Consider the following 19,470-nt stretch of genomic DNA (forward strand, 5'->3'; position numbering starts at 1 on the left):
TAAGGCTATAGTCTTACCTTCGTGTGCGTTTTTTGACCGTTCATTAATTCACTTAATATTCACTCCAAGGCATCAAAAGTAGTCACAAAATGCTTCCGTATGATTTATTTTGTTCAAAAAATGCAAATTTCAACAGAAAATGCACATTTGACATTGGGCCAAATTGGCCAAAAAACGTAAGGCTATAGTCTTACCTTCGTGTGCGTTTTTTGACCGTTCATTAATTCACTTAATATTCACTCCAAGGCGTCAAAAGTAGTCAGAAAATGCTTATGTATGATTTATTTTGTCCAAAATATTCAAATTTCATCAGAAATTACACGTGACTTTGGCCCAATTTGGCAAAAGCATAAGGCTGTAGTCTTACCTTCATGTTTGTTTTTTGACCGTTCATTAATTCACTTAATATTCACTCCAAGGCATCAAAAGTTGATGAAAAATGCTTCTGTATGATTTATGTTGTCCCAAATATTCAAATTTCATCAGAAATTGCACACTTGACATGGAGCCAAATTGGCCAAAAAACGTAAGGCTATAGTCTTACCTTCGTGTGCGTTTTTTGACCGTTCATTAATTCACTTAATATTCACTCCAAGGCGTCAAAAGTAGTCAGAAAATGCTTATGTATGATTTATTTTGTCCAAAATATTCAAATTTCATCAGAAATTACACGTGACTTTGGCCCAATTTGGCAAAAGCATAAGGCTGTAGTCTTACCTTCATGTTTGTTTTTTGACCGTTCATTAATTCACTTAATATTCACTCCAAGGCATCAAAAGTTGATGAAAAATGCTTCTGTATGATTTATGTTGTCCCAAATATTCAAATTTCATCAGAAATTGCACATGTGACATTGGGCCAAATTTGCCATAAAACGTACGGCTATAGTCTTACCTGCATGTCCATTTTTTGACCGTTCATTAATTAACTTAATATTCACTCCAAGGCATCAAAAGTAGTCAGAAAATGTTTCCGTATGACATATTTTGTCCAAAATATTCAAATTACATCAGAAAATGCACATTTGTTATTGGGCCAAATTGGCCAAAAAAAGTAAGGCTATAGTCTTACCTTCATTTCCATTTTTTGACCGTTCATTAATTAACTTAATATTCACTCCAAGGCATCAAAAGTAGTCAGAAAATGCTTCCGTATGATTTATTTTGTTCAAAAAATTCAAATTTCATCAGAAAATGCACACTTGACATTGAGCCAAATTGGTCCAAAATCGTAAGGCTATAGTCTTACCTTCGTGTCCGTTTTTTGACCGTTCATTAATTTACTTAATATTCACTCCAAGGCATCAAAAGTAGTCAGAAAATGCTATCGTATGATTTATTTTGTCCAAAATATTCAAATTACGTCAGAAATTGCACACTTGACATTGGGCCAAATTTGCCAAAAAACGTACGGCTATAGTCTTACCTGCATGTCCATTTTTTGACCATTCATTAATTCACTTAATATTCACTCCAAGGCATCAAAAGTTGATGAAAAATGCTTCTGTATGATTTATTTTGTCCAAAATATTCAAATTTCATTAGAAAATGCACATTGGTCATTGAGCCAAATTGGTCAATAAACATAAGTCTATAGTCTTACCTTCGTGTGCGTTTTTTGACCGTTCATTAATTTACTTAATATTCACTCCAAGGCATCAAAAGTAGTCAGAAAATGCTTCTGTATGATTTATTTTGTCCAAAATATTCAAATTTCATCAGAAATTGCACATGTGACATTGAGCCAAATTGGCCAAAAAACATAAGGCTGTAGTCTTACCTTCATGTTTGTTTTTTGACCGTTCATTAATTCACTTAATATTCACTCCAAGGCATCAAAAGTTGATGAAAAATGCTTCTGTATGATTTATTTTTTCCAAAATATTCAAATTTCAACAGAAATTGCACATGTGACATTGGGCCAAATTGGCCAAAAAACGTAAGGCTATAGTCTTAGCTTCGTGTGCGTTTTGTTACCGTTCATTAATTTAGTTATTATTCATTCCTAGGCATCAAAAGTAGTCAGAAAATGCTTCCGTATGATTTATTTTGTTCAAAAAATTCAAATTTCATCAGAAAATGCACACTTGACATTGAGCCAAATTGGTCCAAAATCGTAAGGCTATAGACTTACCTTCGTGTCCGTTTTTTGACCGTTCATTAATTTACTTAATATTCACTCCAAGGCATCAAAAGTAGTCAGAAAATGCTACCATATGATTTATTTTGTCCAAAATATTCAAATTACGTCAGAAATTGCACATTTGACATTGGGCCAAATTTGCCAAAAAACGTACGGCTATAGTCTTACCTGCATGTCCATTTTTTGACCATTCATTAATTCACTTAATATTCACTCCAAGGCATCAAAAGTTGATGAAAAATGCTTCTGTATGATTTATTTTGTTCAAAAAATTCAAATTTCATCAGAAAATGCACTTGACATTGAGCCAAATTGGTCCAAAATCGTAAGGCTATAGTCTTACCTTCGTGTCCGTTTTTGGACCGTTCATTAATTTACTTAATATTCACTCCAAGGCATCAAAAGTAGTCAGAAAATGCTACCATACGATTTATTTTGTCCAAAATATTCAAATTACGTCAGAAATTGCACATTTCACATTGGGCCAAATTTGCCAAAAAACGTACGGCTATAGTCTTACCTTCATGTTTGTTTTTTGACCGTTCATTAATTCACTTAATATTCACTCCAAGGCATCAAAAGTTGATGAAAAATGCTTCTGTATGATTTATGTTGTCCCAAATATTCAAATTTCATCAGAAATTGCACATGTGACATTGGGCAAAATTTGCCATAAAACGTACGGCTATAGTCTTACCTGCATGTCCATTTTTTGACCGTTCATTAATTAACTTAATATTCACTCCAAGGCATCAAAAGTAGTCAGAAAATGTTTCCGTATGACATATTTTGTCCAAAATATTCAAATTACATCAGAAAATGCACATTTGTTATTGGGCCAAATTGGCCAAAAAAAGTAAGGCTATAGTCTTACCTTCATTTCCATTTTTTGACCGTTCATTAATTCACTTAATATTCACTCCAAGGCATCAAAAGTAGTCAGAAAATGCTTCCGTATGATTTATTTTGTTCAAAAAATTCAAATTTCATCAGAAAATGCACACTTGACATTGAGCCAAATTGGTCCAAAATCGTAAGGCTATAGTCTTACCTTCGTGTCCGTTTTTTGACCGTTCATTAATTTACTTAATATTCACTCCAAGGCATCAAAAGTAGTCAGAAAATGCTATCGTATGATTTATTTTGTCCAAAATATTCAAATTACGTCAGAAATTGCACACTTGACATTGGGCCAAATTTGCCAAAAAACGTACGGCTATAGTCTTACCTGCATGTCCATTTTTTGACCATTCATTAATTCACTTAATATTCACTCCAAGGCATCAAAAGTTGATGAAAAATGCTTCTGTATGATTTATTTTGTCCAAAATATTCAAATTTCATTAGAAAATGCACATTGGTCATTGAGCCAAATTGGTCAATAAACATAAGTCTATAGTCTTACCTTCGTGTGCGTTTTTTGACCGTTCATTAATTTACTTAATATTCACTCCAAGGCATCAAAAGTAGTCAGAAAATGCTTCTGTATGATTTATTTTGTCCAAAATATTCAAATTTCATCAGAAATTGCACATGTGACATTGAGCCAAATTGGCCAAAAAACATAAGGCTGTAGTCTTACCTTCATGTTTGTTTTTTGACCGTTCATTAATTCACTTAATATTCACTCCAAGGCATCAAAAGTTGATGAAAAATGCTTCTGTATGATTTATTTTTTCCAAAATATTCAAATTTCAACAGAAATTGCACATGTGACATTGGGCCAAATTGGCCAAAAAACGTAAGGCTATAGTCTTACCTTCGTGTCCGTTTTTTGACCGTTCATTAATTTACTTAATATTCACTCCAAGGCATCAAAAGTAGTCAGAAAATGCTACCATATGATTTATTTTGTCCAAAATATTCAAATTACATCAGAAATTGCACATTTGACATTGGGCCAAATTTGCCAAAAAACGTACGGCTATAGTCTTACCTGCATGTCCATTTTTTGACCATTCATTAATTCACTTAATATTCACTCCAAGGCATCAAAAGTTGATGAAAAATGCTTCTGTATGATTTATTTTGTTCAAAAAATTCAAATTTCATCAGAAAATGCACACTTGACATTGAGCCAAATTGGTCCAAAATCGTAAGGCTATAGTCTGACCTTCGTGTGAGTTTTTTGACCATTCATTAATTTACTTAATATTCACTCCAAGGCATCAAAAGTAGTCAGAAAATGCTACCATACGATTTATTTTGTCCAAAATATTCAAATTACGTCAGAAATTGCACATTTGACATTGGGCCAAATTTGCCAAAAAACGTACGGCTATAGTCTTACCTGCATGTCCATTTTTTGACCATTCATTAATTCACTTAATATTCACTCCAAGGCATCAAAAGTTGATGAAAAATGCTTCTGTATGATTTATTTTGTCCAAAATATTCAAATTTCATTAGAAAATGCACATTGGTCATTGAGCCAAATTGGTCAATAAACATAAGTCTATAGTCTTACCTTCGTGTGCATTTTTTGACCGTTCATTAATTTACTTAATATTCACTCCAAGGCGTCAAAAGTAGTCAGAAAATGCTTCTGTATGATTTATTTTGTCCAAAATATTCAAATTTCATCAGAAATTGCACGTGACATTGGCCCAATTTGGCCAAAAAAAAAAAGGCTGTAGTCTTACCTTCATGTTTGTTTTTTGACCGTTCATTAATTCACTTAATATTCACTCCAAGGCATCAAAAGTTGATGAAAAATGCTTCTGTATGATTTATTTTTTCCAAAATATTCAAATTTCAACAGAAATTGCACATGTGACATTGGGCCAAATTGGCCAAAAAACGTAAGGCTAAAGTCTTAGCTTCGTGTGCGTTTTGTTACCGTTCATTAATTTAGTTATTATTCATTCCTAGGCATCAAAAGTAGTCAGAAAATGCTTCCGTATGATTTATTTTGTCCAAAATATTCAAATTTCATTAGAAAATGCACATGTGACATTGGGCCAAATTGGCAAAAAAACGTAAGGCTGTAATCTTACCTTCGTGTGTGTTTTTTGACCGTTCATTAATTTACTTAATATTCACTCCAAGGCATCAAAAGTAGTCAGAAAATGCTACCATATGATTTATTTTGTCCAAAATATTCAAATTACGTCAGAAATTGCACATTTGACATTGGGCCAAATTGGCCAAAAAACGTACGGCTATAGTCTTACCTGCATGTCCATTTTTTGACCATTCATTAATTCACTTAATATTCACTCCAAGGCATCAAAAGTTGATGAAAAATGCTTCTGTATGATTTATTTTGTCCAAAATATTCAAATTTCATTAGAAAATGCACATTGGTCATTGAGCCAAATTGGTCAATAAACATAAGTCTATAGTCTGACCTTCATGTGAGTTTTTTGACCTTTCATTAATTCACTTAATATTCACTCCAAGGCATCAAAAGTAGTCAGAAAATGCTTCCGTATGATTTATTTTGTTCAAAAAATTCAAATTTCATCAGAAATTGCACATGTGACATTGAGCCAAATTGGCCAAAAAACATAAGGCTATAGTCTTACCTTCGTGTGCGTTTTTTGACTGTTCATTAATTTACTTAATATTCACTCCAAGGCATCAAAAGTAGTCAGAAAATGTTTCCGTATGACTTATTTTGTCCAAAATATTCAAATTACATCAGAAAAAGCACATGTGCCATTGGGCCAAATTTGCCATAAAACGTAAGGCTATAGTCTTACCTTCGTGTGCGTTTTTTGACCGTTCATTAATTTACTTAATATTCACTCCAAGGCGTCAAAAGTAGTCAGAAAATGCTTCTGTATGATTTATTTTGTCCAAAATATTCAAATTTCATCAGAAATTGCACGTGACATTGGCCCAATTTGGCCAAAAAACATAAGGCTGTAGTCTTACCTTCATGTTTGTTTTTTGACCGTTCATTAATTCACTTAATATTCACTCCAAGGCATCAAAAGTTGATGAAAAATGCTTCTGTATGATTTATTTTTTCCAAAATATTCAAATTTCAACAGAAATTGCACATGTGACATTGGGCCAAATTGGCCAAAAAACGTAAGGCTAAAGTCTTAGCTTCGTGTGCGTTTTGTTACCGTTCATTAATTTAGTTATTATTCATTCCTAGGCATCAAAAGTAGTCAGAAAATGCTTCCGTATGATTTATTTTGTCCAAAATATTCAAATTTCATTAGAAAATGCACATGTGACATTGGGCCAAATTGGCCAAAAAACGTAAGGCTGTAGTCTTACCTTCGTGTGTGTTTTTTGACCGTTCATTAATTTACTTAATATTCACTCCAAGGCATCAAAAGTAGTCAGAAAATGTTTCCGTATGACATATTCTGTCCAAAATATTCAAATTACATCAGAAAATGCACATTTGTTATTGGGCCAAATTGGCCAAAAAAAGTAAGGCTATAGTCTTACCTTCATTTCCATTTTTTGACCGTTCATTAATTCACTTAATATTCACTCCAAGGCATCAAAAGTAGTCAGAAAATGCTTCCGTATGATTTATTTTGTTCAAAAAATTCAAATTTCATCAGAAAATGCACACTTGACATTGAGCCAAATTGGTCCAAAATCGTAAGGCTATAGTCTTACCTTCGTGTCCGTTTTTTGACCGTTCATTAATTTACTTAATATTCACTCCAAGGCATCAAAAGTAGTCAGAAAATGCTACCATACGATTTATTTTGTCCAAAATATTCAAATTACGTCAGAAATTGCGCATTTGACATTGGGCCAAATTTGCCAAAAAACGTACGGCTATAGTCTTACCTGCATGTCCATTTTTTGACCATTCATTAATTCACTTAATATTCACTCCAAGGCATCAAAAGTTGATGAAAAATGCTTCTGTATGATTTATTTTGTCCAAAATATTCAAATTTCATTAGAAAATGCACATTGGTCATTGAGCCAAATTGGTCAATAAACATAAGTCTATAGTCTGACCTTCATGTGAGTTTTTTGACCTTTCATTAATTCACTTAATATTCACTCCAAGGCATCAAAAGTAGTCAGAAAATGCTTCCGTATGATTTATTTTGTTCAAAAAATTCAAATTTCATCAGAAATTGCACATGTGACATTGAGCCAAATTGGCCAAAAAACATAAGGCTATAGTCTTACCTTCGTGTGCGTTTTTTGACCGTTCATTAATTTACTTAATATTCACTCCAAGGCATCAGAAGTAGTCAGAAAATGTTTCCGTATGACTTATTTTGTCCAACATATTGAAATTACATCAGAAAAAGCACATGTGCCATTGGGCCAAATTGGCCCAAAAACGTAAGGCTATAGTCTTACCTTCGTGTGCGTTTTTTGACCGTTCATTAATTTACTTAATATTCACTCCAAGGCGTCAAAAGTAGTCAGAAAATGCTTCTGTATGATTTATTTTGTCCAAAATATTCAAATTTCATCAGAAATTGCACGTGACATTGGCCCAATTTGGCCAAAAAACATAAGGCTGTAGTCTTACCTTCATGTTTGTTTTTTGACCGTTCATTAATTCACTTAATATTCACTCCAAGGCATCAAAAGTTGATGAAAAATGCTTCTGTATGATTTATTTTTTCCAAAATATTCAAATTTCAACAGAAATTGCACATGTGACATTGGGCCAAATTGGCCAAAAAACGTAAGGCTAAAGTCTTAGCTTTGTGTGCGTTTTGTTACCGTTCATTAATTTAGTTATTATTCATTCCTAGGCATCAAAAGTAGTCAGAAAATGCTTCCGTATGATTTATTTTGTCCAAAATATTCAAATTTCATTAGAAAATGCACATGTGACATTGGGCCAAATTGGCCAAAAAACGTAAGGCTGTAGTCTTACCTTCGTGTGTGTTTTTTGACCGTTCATTAATTTACTTAATATTCACTCCAAGGCATCAAAAGTAGTCAGAAAATGTTTCCGTATGACATATTCTGTCCAAAATATTCAAATTACATCAGAAAATGCACATTTGTTATTGGGCCAAATTGGCCAAAAAAAGTAAGGCTATAGTCTTACCTTCATTTCCATTTTTTGACCGTTCATTAATTCACTTAATATTCACTCCAAGGCGTCAAAAGTAGTCAGAAAATGCTTATGTATGATTTATTTTGTCCAAAATATTCAAATTTCATCAGAAATTACACGTGACTTTGGCCCAATTTGTTCAATAAACATAAGTCTATAGTCTGACCTTCATGTGAGTTTTTTGACCTTTCATTAATTCACTTAATATTCACTCCAAGGCATCAAAAGTAGTCAGAAAATGCTTCCGTATAATTTATTTTGTTCAAAAAATTCAAATTTCATCAGAAAATGCACACTTGACATGGAGCCAAATTGGCCAAAAAACGTAAGGCTGTAGTTTTACCTTCGTGTGCGTTTTTTGACCGTTCATTAATTCACTTAATATTCACTCCAAGGCATCAAAAGTAGTCAGAAAATGCTTCCGTATGATTTATTTTGTTCAAAAAATTCAAATTTCATCAGAAAGTGCACACTTGACATTGAGCCAAATTGGTCCAAAATCGTAAGGCTATATAGTCTTACCTTCGTGTCCGTTTTTTGACCGTTCATTAATTTACTTAATATTCACTCCAAGGCATCAAAAGTAGTCAGAAAATGCTACCATATGATTTATTTTGTCCAAAATATTCAAATTACGTCAGAAATTGCACATTTGACATTGGGCCAAATTTGCCAAAAAACGTACGGCTATAGTCTTACCTGCATGTCCATTTTTTGACCATTCATTAATTCACTTAATATTCACTCCAAGGCATCAAAAGTTGATGAAAAATGCTTCTGTATGATTTATTTTGTCCAAAATATTCAAATTTCATTAGAAAATGCACATTGGTCATTGAGCCAAATTGGTCAATAAACATAAGTCTATAGTCTGACCTTCATGTGAGTTTTTTGACCTTTCATTAATTCACTTAATATTCACTCCAAGGCATCAAAAGTAGTCAGTAAATGCTTCCGTATGATTTATTTTGTTCAAAAAATTCAAATTTTATCAGAAAATGCACACTTGACATGGAGCCAAATTGGCCAAAAAACGTAAGGCTGTAGTCTTACCTTCATGTTTGTTTTTTGACCGTTCATTAATTCACTTAATATTCACTCCAAGGCATCAAAAGTTGATGAAAAATGCTTCTGTATGATTTATTTTTTCCAAAATATTCAAATTACATCAGAAATTGCACATGTAACATTGGGCCAAATTGGCCAAAAAACGTAAGGCTATAGTCTTACCTTCGTGTGCGTTTTTTGACCGTTCATTAATTCACTTAATATTCACTCCAAGGCATCAAAAGTTGATGAAAAATGCTTCTGTATGATTTATTTTGTCCCAAATATTAAAATTTCATCAGAAAATGCACATTTGTCATTGGCCCAATTTGGCCAAAAAACGTAAGGCTAAAGTCTTAGCTTCGTGTGCGTTTTTTTACCGTTCATTCATTTAGTTATTATTCATTCCTAGGCATCAAAAGTAGTCAGAAAATGCTACCGTATGATTTATTTTGTCCAAAAGATTCGAATGTCATCAGAAAATGCACATGTGACATTGAGCCAAATTGGCCAAAAAACGTAAGGCTGTAGTCTTACCTTCATGTTTGTTTTTTGACCGTTCATTAATTCACTTAATATTCACTCCAAGGCATCAAAAGTAGTCAGAAAATGCTACCGTATGATTTATTTTGTCCAAAATATTCAAATTTCATCAGAAAATACACATTTGTCATTGGCCCAATTTGGCCAAATAACGTAAGGCTAAAGTCTTAGCTTTGTGTGCGTTTTTTTACCGTTCATTCATTTAGTTATTATTCATTCCTAGGCATCAAAAGTAGTCAGAAAATGCTTCTATATGATTAATTTTGTCCAAAATATTCAAATTTCATCAGAAATTGCACATGTGACATTGAGCCAAATTGGCCAAAAAACGTAAGGCTGTAGTCTTACCTTCATGATTGTTTTTTGACCGTTCATTAATTCACTTAATATTCACTCCAAGGCATGAAAAGTTGATGAAAAATGCTTCTGTATGGTTTATTTTGTCCCAAATATTAAAATTTCATCAGAAAATGCACATTTGTCATTGGCCCAATTTGGCCAAAAAACGTAAGGCTAAAGTCTTAGCTTCGTGTGCGTTTTTTTACCGTTCATTAATTTACTTATTATTCATTCCTAGGCATCAAAAGTAGTCAGAAAATGCTTCCGTATGATTTATTTTGTTCAAAAAATTCAAATTTCATCAGAAAATGCACATTTGACATTGAGCCAAATTGGTCAAAAAACGTAAGGCTGTAGTCTTACCTTCATGTGAGTTTTTTGACCGTTCATTATCTCACTTAATATTCACTCCAAGGCATCAAAAGTTGATGAAAAATGCTTCTTTTTGATTTATGTTGTCCCAAATATTCAAATTTCAACAGAAATTGCACATGTGACATTGGGCCAAAGTGGCCAAAAAACGTAAGGCTATAGTCTTACCTTCGTGTGCGTTTTTTGACCGTTCATTAATTCACTTAATATTCACTCCAAGGCATCAAAATTTGGTGAAAAATGCTTCTGTATGATTTATTTTGTCCCAAATATTAAAATTTCATCAGAAAATGCACATTTGTCATTGGCCCAATTTGGCCAAAAAACGTAAAACTAAAGTTGTAGCTTTGTGTGCGTTTTTTTACCGTTTATTAATTTACTTATTATTCATTCCTAGGCATCAAAAGTAGTCAGAAAATGCTTCCGTATGATTTATTTTGTTCAAAAAATTCAAATTTCATCAGAAAATGTACATTTGACATTGAGCCAAATTGGTCCAAAATCGTAAGACTATAGTCTTACCTTCGTGTGCGTTTTTGGACCGTTCATTAATTTACTTAATATTCAGTCCAAGGCATCAAAAGTAGTCAGAAAATGCTACCGTATGATTTATTTTGTCCAAAAGATTCGAATGTCATCAGAAAATGCACATGTGACATTGAGCCAAATTGGCCAAAAAACGTAAGGCTGTAGTCTTACCTTCATGTTTGTTTTTTGACCGTTCATTAATTCACTTAATATTCACTCCAAGGCATCAAAAGTTGATGAAAAATGCTTCTGTATGGTTTATTTTGTCCAAAATATTCAAATTTCATCAGAAAATACACATTTGTCATTGGCCCAATTTGGCCAAAAAACGTAAGGCTAAAGTCTTAGCTTCATGTGCGTTTTTTTACCGTTCATTAATTTACTTAATATTCACTATAAGGCATCAAAAGTAGTCAGAAAATGCTTCTGTATGATTCATTTTGTCCAAAATATTCAAATTTCATCAGAAAATGCACATGTGACATTGGGCCAAATTGGCCAAAAAACGTAAGGCTTACCATCATGTCCGTTTTTTGACCGTTCATTAATTTACTTAATTTTGACTCCAAGGCATCAAAAGTAGTCAGGAAATGCTTCTTTTTGATTTATGTTGTCCCAAATATTCAAATTTAATCAGAAATTGCACATGTGACATTGGACAAAATTTGCCATAAAACGTAAGGCTTACCTTCATGTCCGTTTTTTGACCGTTCATTAATTTACTTAATATTCACTCCAAGGCATCAAAAGTAGTCAGAAAATGCTTCTTTTTGATTTATGTTGTCCCAAAAATTCAAATTTCACCAGAAAATGCACATTTGACATTGAGCCAAATTGGCCAAAAAACATAAGGCTGTAGTCTTACTTTCATGTTTGTTTTTTGACCGTTCATTAATTCACTTAATATTCACTCCAAGGCATGAAAAGTTGATGAAAAATGCTTCTGTATGGTTTATTTTGTCCCAAATATTAAAATTTCATCAGAAAATGCACATGTGACATTGGGCCAAATTGTCCAAGAAACGTAAGGCTGTAGTCTTACCTTCATGTTTGTTTTTTGACCGTTCATTAATTCACTTAATATTCACTCCAAGGCATCAAAAGTTGATGAAAAATGCTTCTGTATGATTTATTTTGTCCAAAATATTAAAATTACATCAGAAAATGCACATGTGACATTGGCCCAATTTGGCCAAAAAACGTAAGGCTAAAGTCTTAGCACTAGAAGTCCCAGAGAGGGGTCATTTAACATTTCTACCTCTGGAACCCAGAGACGGGTCGAGTGACCTGAAGGATTTTAGCTAACATCCTATAATCACCGTCTTGTGTTCTGTAAATAAGGCCATTACTGGCGCACCACAGGAGGTTGTTTGCCATTGAGTTTAGCTATTTAGTTTATAGTTAGTTCTATTCAGTTTATTGTATTTGATAGTATAAAGATTATACATTTTGTATTTAGTTTAGTTTTATTTGAGCAAAAAAGCAAACAATTTGTTTTTTTATTTTAAATAGAGAATTAGAAATTTTACAGCAAGGTACAGCTGTGAGTAATGACCAGAAGCATTTGTGTCAAGAGGACTGAAATTTCAGCATGAAAATTTTAAGAACAACTCTTATTTGTTTCCATGCTTTTTATTTTTGTTATAAAAATAATACAAAAAATACAAGGAATAAAACAATTCCACACATATTTACAATAGTCTGCAGTGGGGGGCTGCATGTGTGTGAGTGGCATTTCTTTGTGTGGATAGCATTTCAGCACTCACTCAGCAGTCTGTCTGCACTGTCAGAACATACCTGGCACTGCCAGGGTATGTCCCTGGTACATTTGCCACACGTGTATTTGTAGCAGTCGACACATCTCACAGTTGCACAATTGTTCGTGCATCGATGGTTGACCTGACACTTCGCCCTTTTGCCAGGGCTGGGTGTGGAAGGTTGTTGCCGAAGCAGTTTCTCCTTGCGTGCCTTCTTCTCACTCACATGAGCGTCACCCAACTCTTTTGCAAGCCCAACCAGGAAGTCCACCCGTCTCTCCTGCACCCCAGTGCATGCCTGATAAAGCACATGTGCATTTAGTGCTGCCATGTCAATCATGTTGTAGAACATGGCGACTGGCCATCTCCGTGTTCCTGCACGCATTTGGTCCATTACATCCATCCCGCACTTTGTGTTGCTGTATTGTGTGACCGTGTTTGGCTTCCTTTTGGTGGTATCCTCAGTCTCAACCACACTGTGCATGCTGCTGAGAATGTAGACGACCTTCTTCCGTTTGTTTTGAAAACACCTGAGTGGTGAATTCAGTGCGGTCCATCTGTCTAACGGATTGAGGAATTTCCCGGCGACTATTGTTGACTGTGCCGAGGATAGTGATTTTCCGGCTAAGCAGTCGTTGTGCAAGTGAGAGTGATGTAAAGAAATTGTCCGTGGTTACAGTTCTGCCCTTGTCCATGAATGGTTCCATCAGCCTCATCACTACAGTCTCGGACAGTCTCTCCCCGTTGGGACGACTGGGGTCCTTGCCAAGATATGGGAGGACATTACAGATGTACTTTGATTTCAAGTCGCAAGCCACCCAAAACTTAATACCAAACTTGTCTGGTTTTGCTGCACTGTATTGCAGAAAACAGCAGCGAGTCTTTGACGGGAAAAGCTGTTCATCAATAGTGATGTGTCGACCAGGGCTGTAAGATGCAGTTGGTGACAAATGACCTCCACACATCAGAGATTGCAGCAAACTTATCGGTCTCCGCTCGCTCACTGCGTGTGAGCATGTCATCAAAGCGTAGGTGTTGCATGATGTCTTGGAAGCGGTTTCGGGCCATAGTTGCAATGATCCTTGGGTTTGCAAGGTTTGCTGACCAGCTGTCACGTAGTGATGGAACCTTGGTCACCCCCCTCAAGATAATGACTGAAATAAATGCCATTAGTTCTGGGAGATCCATGAACCAATCCACCTGCTCCGTGTGACGTGCATGTTGTGTCGTCCATTCTTGAATGCCACGAAGCATGTCAAGCGTGATAAAACAGAGGAAGCTCTGAAGGCGACTCCGGACACTAGCTCTTAGCTCTCCATCTGTAGGGTACGGTTCTATTGGGGTGAAATGGAGACGTTTCCCCACTTGTTCTTCACGCCACACTGTACCATCTTTTGCGGTCTCTGTCGGCTCACTCGCCAACCGAGCTCTCTTTTTTGGTAGAGGAGGAGTCTCCTCATCTGCAAGATAAATAATTAAAAATTAAACATTTTGTTTTGGTTCTAAATAAAAAAGATAGTCAGAAAATGGAATTAGGTAATTTGAGAAATCTAAACTGAAGACAGCTCAGAGTCCGAATCCGGTTGAAGGACTATGTCTTCTCCATCTGAGTCACAAGGGTTGGTGTTACTCAGGATCCATTCCAATGCCTGTTGAGTGATGAACCTTCTCTGCATTTTGCTTCTTGTGAACAAAATAGGTGAAGCAGTCACCTATTTATCCCCCACAGCACAAAAGGTTGCATGCAAATTTGCTAAGGTGTTAGCAACCTTATGCATGTCCCCTGCACAACAATGCAGCTGGGGGGTGGACAGACACTCAGGAGCAACTTACATTCTTTTGCTTACACCCTTTTGCAAGAGGTTGAGGTGGATCAACACAATTAATTTGTTTTCTTATTTTATTTTGAACCCACTTCTTCCACATCTTTTTAAAAAACTTTTGCATATTTCTTGAAACAGATTGTATGTTTTTTAAAAAAAAAAAGATCAACTTTAATTTAAATCAACTTTAATTTGTTCAAAATGTGCACCACCATGCCACCATGCTCAGGACATGCCCCCTCCTTCTACCTAACCATTAGAGCACTATCAGTCCTCTTTTGTCATGCATAGGCTTGCAGGTAACACACTATTCAACCCCAGCTAATCTATGTTTCTGTATTTTGCTAGCCAGCATGGTCAAACAGTTTTCATCCTTATCCTTCTTTTCTTCAAAAAAAAAAATAAATAAAAGGTTTTGTCTATTTATTCTTTTAAATTTTTATTTTTAACTTTTTCTTCACCTGCTTTTTTTATTAGCCAGCATATATTATTATTGGCCAGCTTATTTTGCTAGCCAGCATGGTCAAACAGTTTTCAAATAATATTCGTATATACATACATGTAACAATGTAGAGAAAAGAAAGAAGGAAATGGAAGGGAAGAACAGGAGAAGAAAAAGCAGGTGAAGAAAAAGGTAAAATTAAAAAATTAAAAGAATGAATAGACAAAACCTTGTATTTTTTGTGAAGAAAAGAAAAAGAAAAGAACAAAAGGGGAAAGAATGTGAGCATAACATATGTTGAGTAATAAAAAAAACGTATTGGATGACCAAAAGAAAATAAAAAGAGGAATGAGAATGAGAAAAATTTTTCATGTTTTTGACTAAGGACTAAGATATGAAGTAAATATGTTGTAAGATTTTTTTTCCTGTGAATAATCTTGCTGCCAGTTCCTGTATGTTTCTTGAAACAAGCTCACTCAGGCCTGTCTGTAGAATTTGGGCAGAGGGGGATGAGAGGTATTTGTGTGTAGGCAGGCTGTGGGTCCCCCTGCAGATTCCTCAGGTAATGGCCACATTTACAAATGAAAGGATGCTAATTGGAGCCATCAGAGTCATCAGTTTGGACTAAGGGTCTTTTGACCCACTTTCAGGACTTCAGGGGGTAGGCTGAAATCTCTGGGACTTCTAGTGTTAGCTTCGTGTGCGTTTTTTTTACCGTTCATTAATTTACTTATTATTCATTCCTAGGCATCAAAAGTAGTCAGAAAATGCTTCCGTATGATTTATTTTGTTCAAAAAATTCAAATTTCATCAGAAAATGCACATTTGACATTGAGCCAAATTGGTCAAAAAACGTAAGGCTGTAGTCTTACCTTCGTGTGCTTTTTTTGGCCGTTCATTAATTCATTTAATATTCAATCCAGGGCATCAAAAGTAGTCAGAAAATGCTTCTGTATGATTTATTTTGTCCAAAATATTGAAATTTCAACAGAAAATGCACATTTGTCATTGGGCTAAATTGGCCAAAAAACGTAAGGCTATAGTCTTACCTTCGTGTGCTTTTTTTGGCCGTTCATTAATTCATTTAATATTCACTCTAAGGCATTAAAAAGTTGTCGGAAAATGACTCAGCATGATATATTTCATAAAAAAGATTCAAATTTCATCAGAAAATGCACATTTGACATTGAGCCAAATTGGTCCAAAATCGTAAGGCTATAGTCTTACATTCATGTGCGTTTTTTTGACCATTCTGTATTTCACTTAATATTCACACCAGAAATTCAAAAGTGCTTGGAAAATGCCTCCACATGAAACAGTTTGTCCGAGAAATTCAAATTTCATCATAAAATGCACATTTAATATTTAACCAAATTGGCAAAAATACGTAAGGCTATAGGTTTACATTTGTGTCTGTTTTTAAGAGCGGTCATTCATTCACTTAATATTCCCTCCAAGGCATGAAAAGTTGGCGGAATGTGTATCCACATTATATATTCCATATGATATTATGATATATTAGTGAGGAGCTACCTGAGGACTGAGAAGCTACAGCTAAGGTGGTGAGAGAAACTGTCGAGAGTCCAGACGTGGCTGACACAGAGATCTCAGATACTACAAGACCGTTTGAAACTTCGTTAACATTGAGAAAATTCATTGCTTGCCTGTGACTGAGTTTTGTGAAAAACAGTATAACTTCACAAAAATAAAAATGTTAAGTGTTGAGAAATGTTGGGCTCTAATTAGCATAGTGCCTCAGCAGCTCTTACCATGACTTTCTAACTTCAGTATCAAACAAATGTAAAAGATTGTTTGATCAAATATAGCTTGTTGGCTTAGACGTCTCATTCACAAAATTAGCATGTTATCATTTCAGGAAATCACCCTCAAAAATCGGCGACAGCATAGGCCCTCAGACCGGAGAATTCTTGCAGCATAACATATCTGCACTTAAGATTTGTTAGTGAACCATAATGAGCTGGGAGATTCAATTCATTTACTTTTAAAACAAAGAAAGTAATAAGAATGGTTGGTAAAATTTGGCTTGGTACACCAGACTTCTTTTTCATGGTAAATTAGCATATTATCATGTCAGGAACTCATTAGAAGTTACCATGAATTCGAGAACTAGTCTTGAAATAGTTGCTCCTGGTCGATGGCTAGAGGTGGATCCGCAAATGCTTAAAATCTGATAAAGAATCAAATCAAAATTGGAACTAAAACTACTTGATAAAATTGCACAATAACATGGAGAGTGTGATGCAGCATAGTCTTCAGAACCATGAAGGACTAGCTAGAGTTTAGAGCAATTGTTGTGGTGGTTATCTAACTGCATTGGTGAGATACACATCCCAAACACACACAGGACAAAAAACCCAGCATGAACTGGGTTTGAGAACTTAAATGAGAATATCCTGCTGTGATGTTATATTCATTCTACAGAACCGGTCTGCTCACTTGTAGTAGAAATATCTCATCAGCGTTTTCTCATCCTCACCATCATCAGGAAGACCATTCACATCCCTAGCCTTTTAAAGACCTTTATTAACTTGATTCTCTGAGAGATAAGCACCCTCTAGTGTTGTGTGACAGATATTACAGTGGCTCTGCCTGCATGACAGTGAGATAAGCACCCCTAGTGTTATGCAGCAGTCATTACAGTGATTCAAACTTATATGATGATGAGATAAGCACCCCCTAGCATTGTGTGACATTTATTACAGTGGCCCAGCCTGTTTGACAGTGAGATAAGCACCCCCTAGCATTATGTGACAGACATTACCATGGCTCAGCCTATGTGTCATGTGAGAGAAGTGTAGCCTAGCATTATTTGACAGACATTACAGTGGTTCAGCCAATATGACAGGTCAAATAAGTGGCCCCTAGTTGTGTGTGACAGTCTTACAGTGGATAGCCTAACAACACTGAGGTAAGTGCCCCCTAGTGTTTTGTGACAGACATAACAGTGGCTCTGCCTACTTGGCCATGAGATAAGCATGCCCTAGCATTTTGTGACAGACAATTTAGTGGGTCAGCCTGTGACAGCGAGATAAGCACCCCCAATGTCATGTGACAGACATTACAGTGGCTCAACCTGTGTGACGAGAGAGATAAAAAAGCTAATCCCCTCCCTTCCATCCTCACCATGTTCTACAGGGGTATGTGGAGAGCATGTTGAGCAAGTGCATCATCACCTGGTTTGGGAATTGCACTGCTTCCAACCACAAGACCCTACAGCAAATAGTGAGGACAGCTGAAAAGATCATCGGGGTCTCTCTCCCCTCCATCATGGACATCTACACCACATACTGCATCCGCAAAGCCACAGCATTGTGGACAACCCCATCCATCCCTCACACTGACGTTTTTCCATGCTGCTGTCAGACACACACACACACACCTCTTTGGATGCTCTACTTGCACTGGAACATTGCTGCTAACACTGTGTTTATTCAACTACTACCTCAGTTACTGCTGTCCTTATGTATGTTATCTGACAGCATAAACTCACAGATCAGCATGTTAAATAATCTTTGCGCCTTATTCCATTACCTGATGTCCAGAAATGAGTGCCTTGTCAGCGCTGCACTGTCATAGCTGTGTCTAATGTCTGTTTTAATTATATTTATTGTATTGTTTCTATTTTTAATTACACTTACACCTGCACATTTGCACTTTGTACTTTTTTGTTCCTTGCTGTTACTGGAGGAATTTCACTCCATTGTGTACTTGTACATAGATGGAATGACAATAAAAGTCTTTTGACTTTGACCTTGACATGTGGTGGCACAATGTTTTCAGATTTTTTGAAAACTATCTAACTCTTCCTGGATCTGGTAGACTTCAGAAAATTCCTCAGCTTTAGTATTACGTGTGCTGCTGCAATAGGATATGTGAAAATTAAACCTTTAAAAGAACAAGGACGAGTGTGCTTGACCGGAGTTGAGATGCCTGGCTGTACATAGATATTTTAGGTTTTTGTGATTGGTCAACACAGTGAAGAGATGATTAGCTTCATCTAGCCAATGTCTCCATTCTTATAAGGCACGTTTGACAGCTAAGAGCTTGCAATCCCCAATCCTGTAGTGACGGTCAGCTGGTCATCTGCTTATGTGAAAACAACACCATGGGAAACAATTTAGGAGTGTCTCTTAATCTTTGTGAGAAACCCAAACCCACCCTGGTTTCTGTGGCATCTACCTTTACGCCAAATGGTTTAGAAGGATCAGGGTATTTCAGAACAAGAGTGGACATGAAAGCCCTTTTGAGCACTTTAAATGCCTCCTCAGCTTGAGGATTTCCAGGTATGTTTTTTTTTGGAAACCCCTTTAATAGAGCTGTTAAAGGTGCTGTGTTGCTGCTGAAGCTTCAAATAAAATCTTTATAAAAATGAGCAAAGCCAAAGAAACGCGACTGTGTCAAATTTATGATCATCCATTATAACTCCATTAGCACTAATTATAATGG

The 19,470-nt window shown here is 35.5% G+C and overlaps 1 protein-coding gene across 1 annotated transcript; it reads right to left on the bottom strand.

Moving 5' to 3' along the window:
• Positions 1–13,404: 13,404 nt before the first annotated feature.
• On the bottom strand, positions 13,405–14,619 carry LOC119262083. The gene is made up of 2 exons (XM_037533066.1): positions 14,294–14,619; positions 13,405–14,198 (listed from the first exon to the last, which is right to left on the bottom strand). Exons 1-2 carry the CDS (start codon positions 14,412–14,414, stop codon positions 13,642–13,644), a joined length of 678 nt encoding a protein of 225 aa, XP_037388963.1. The 5' UTR covers positions 14,415–14,619; the 3' UTR covers positions 13,405–13,641.
• Between the last annotated feature and the right edge of the window lie 4,851 nt (positions 14,620–19,470).

The sequence above is a fragment of the Pygocentrus nattereri genome, chromosome 22, assembly GCF_015220715.1.
Source record: "Pygocentrus nattereri isolate fPygNat1 chromosome 22, fPygNat1.pri, whole genome shotgun sequence".
NCBI classification, from domain to species: domain Eukaryota; kingdom Metazoa; phylum Chordata; class Actinopteri; order Characiformes; family Serrasalmidae; genus Pygocentrus; species Pygocentrus nattereri.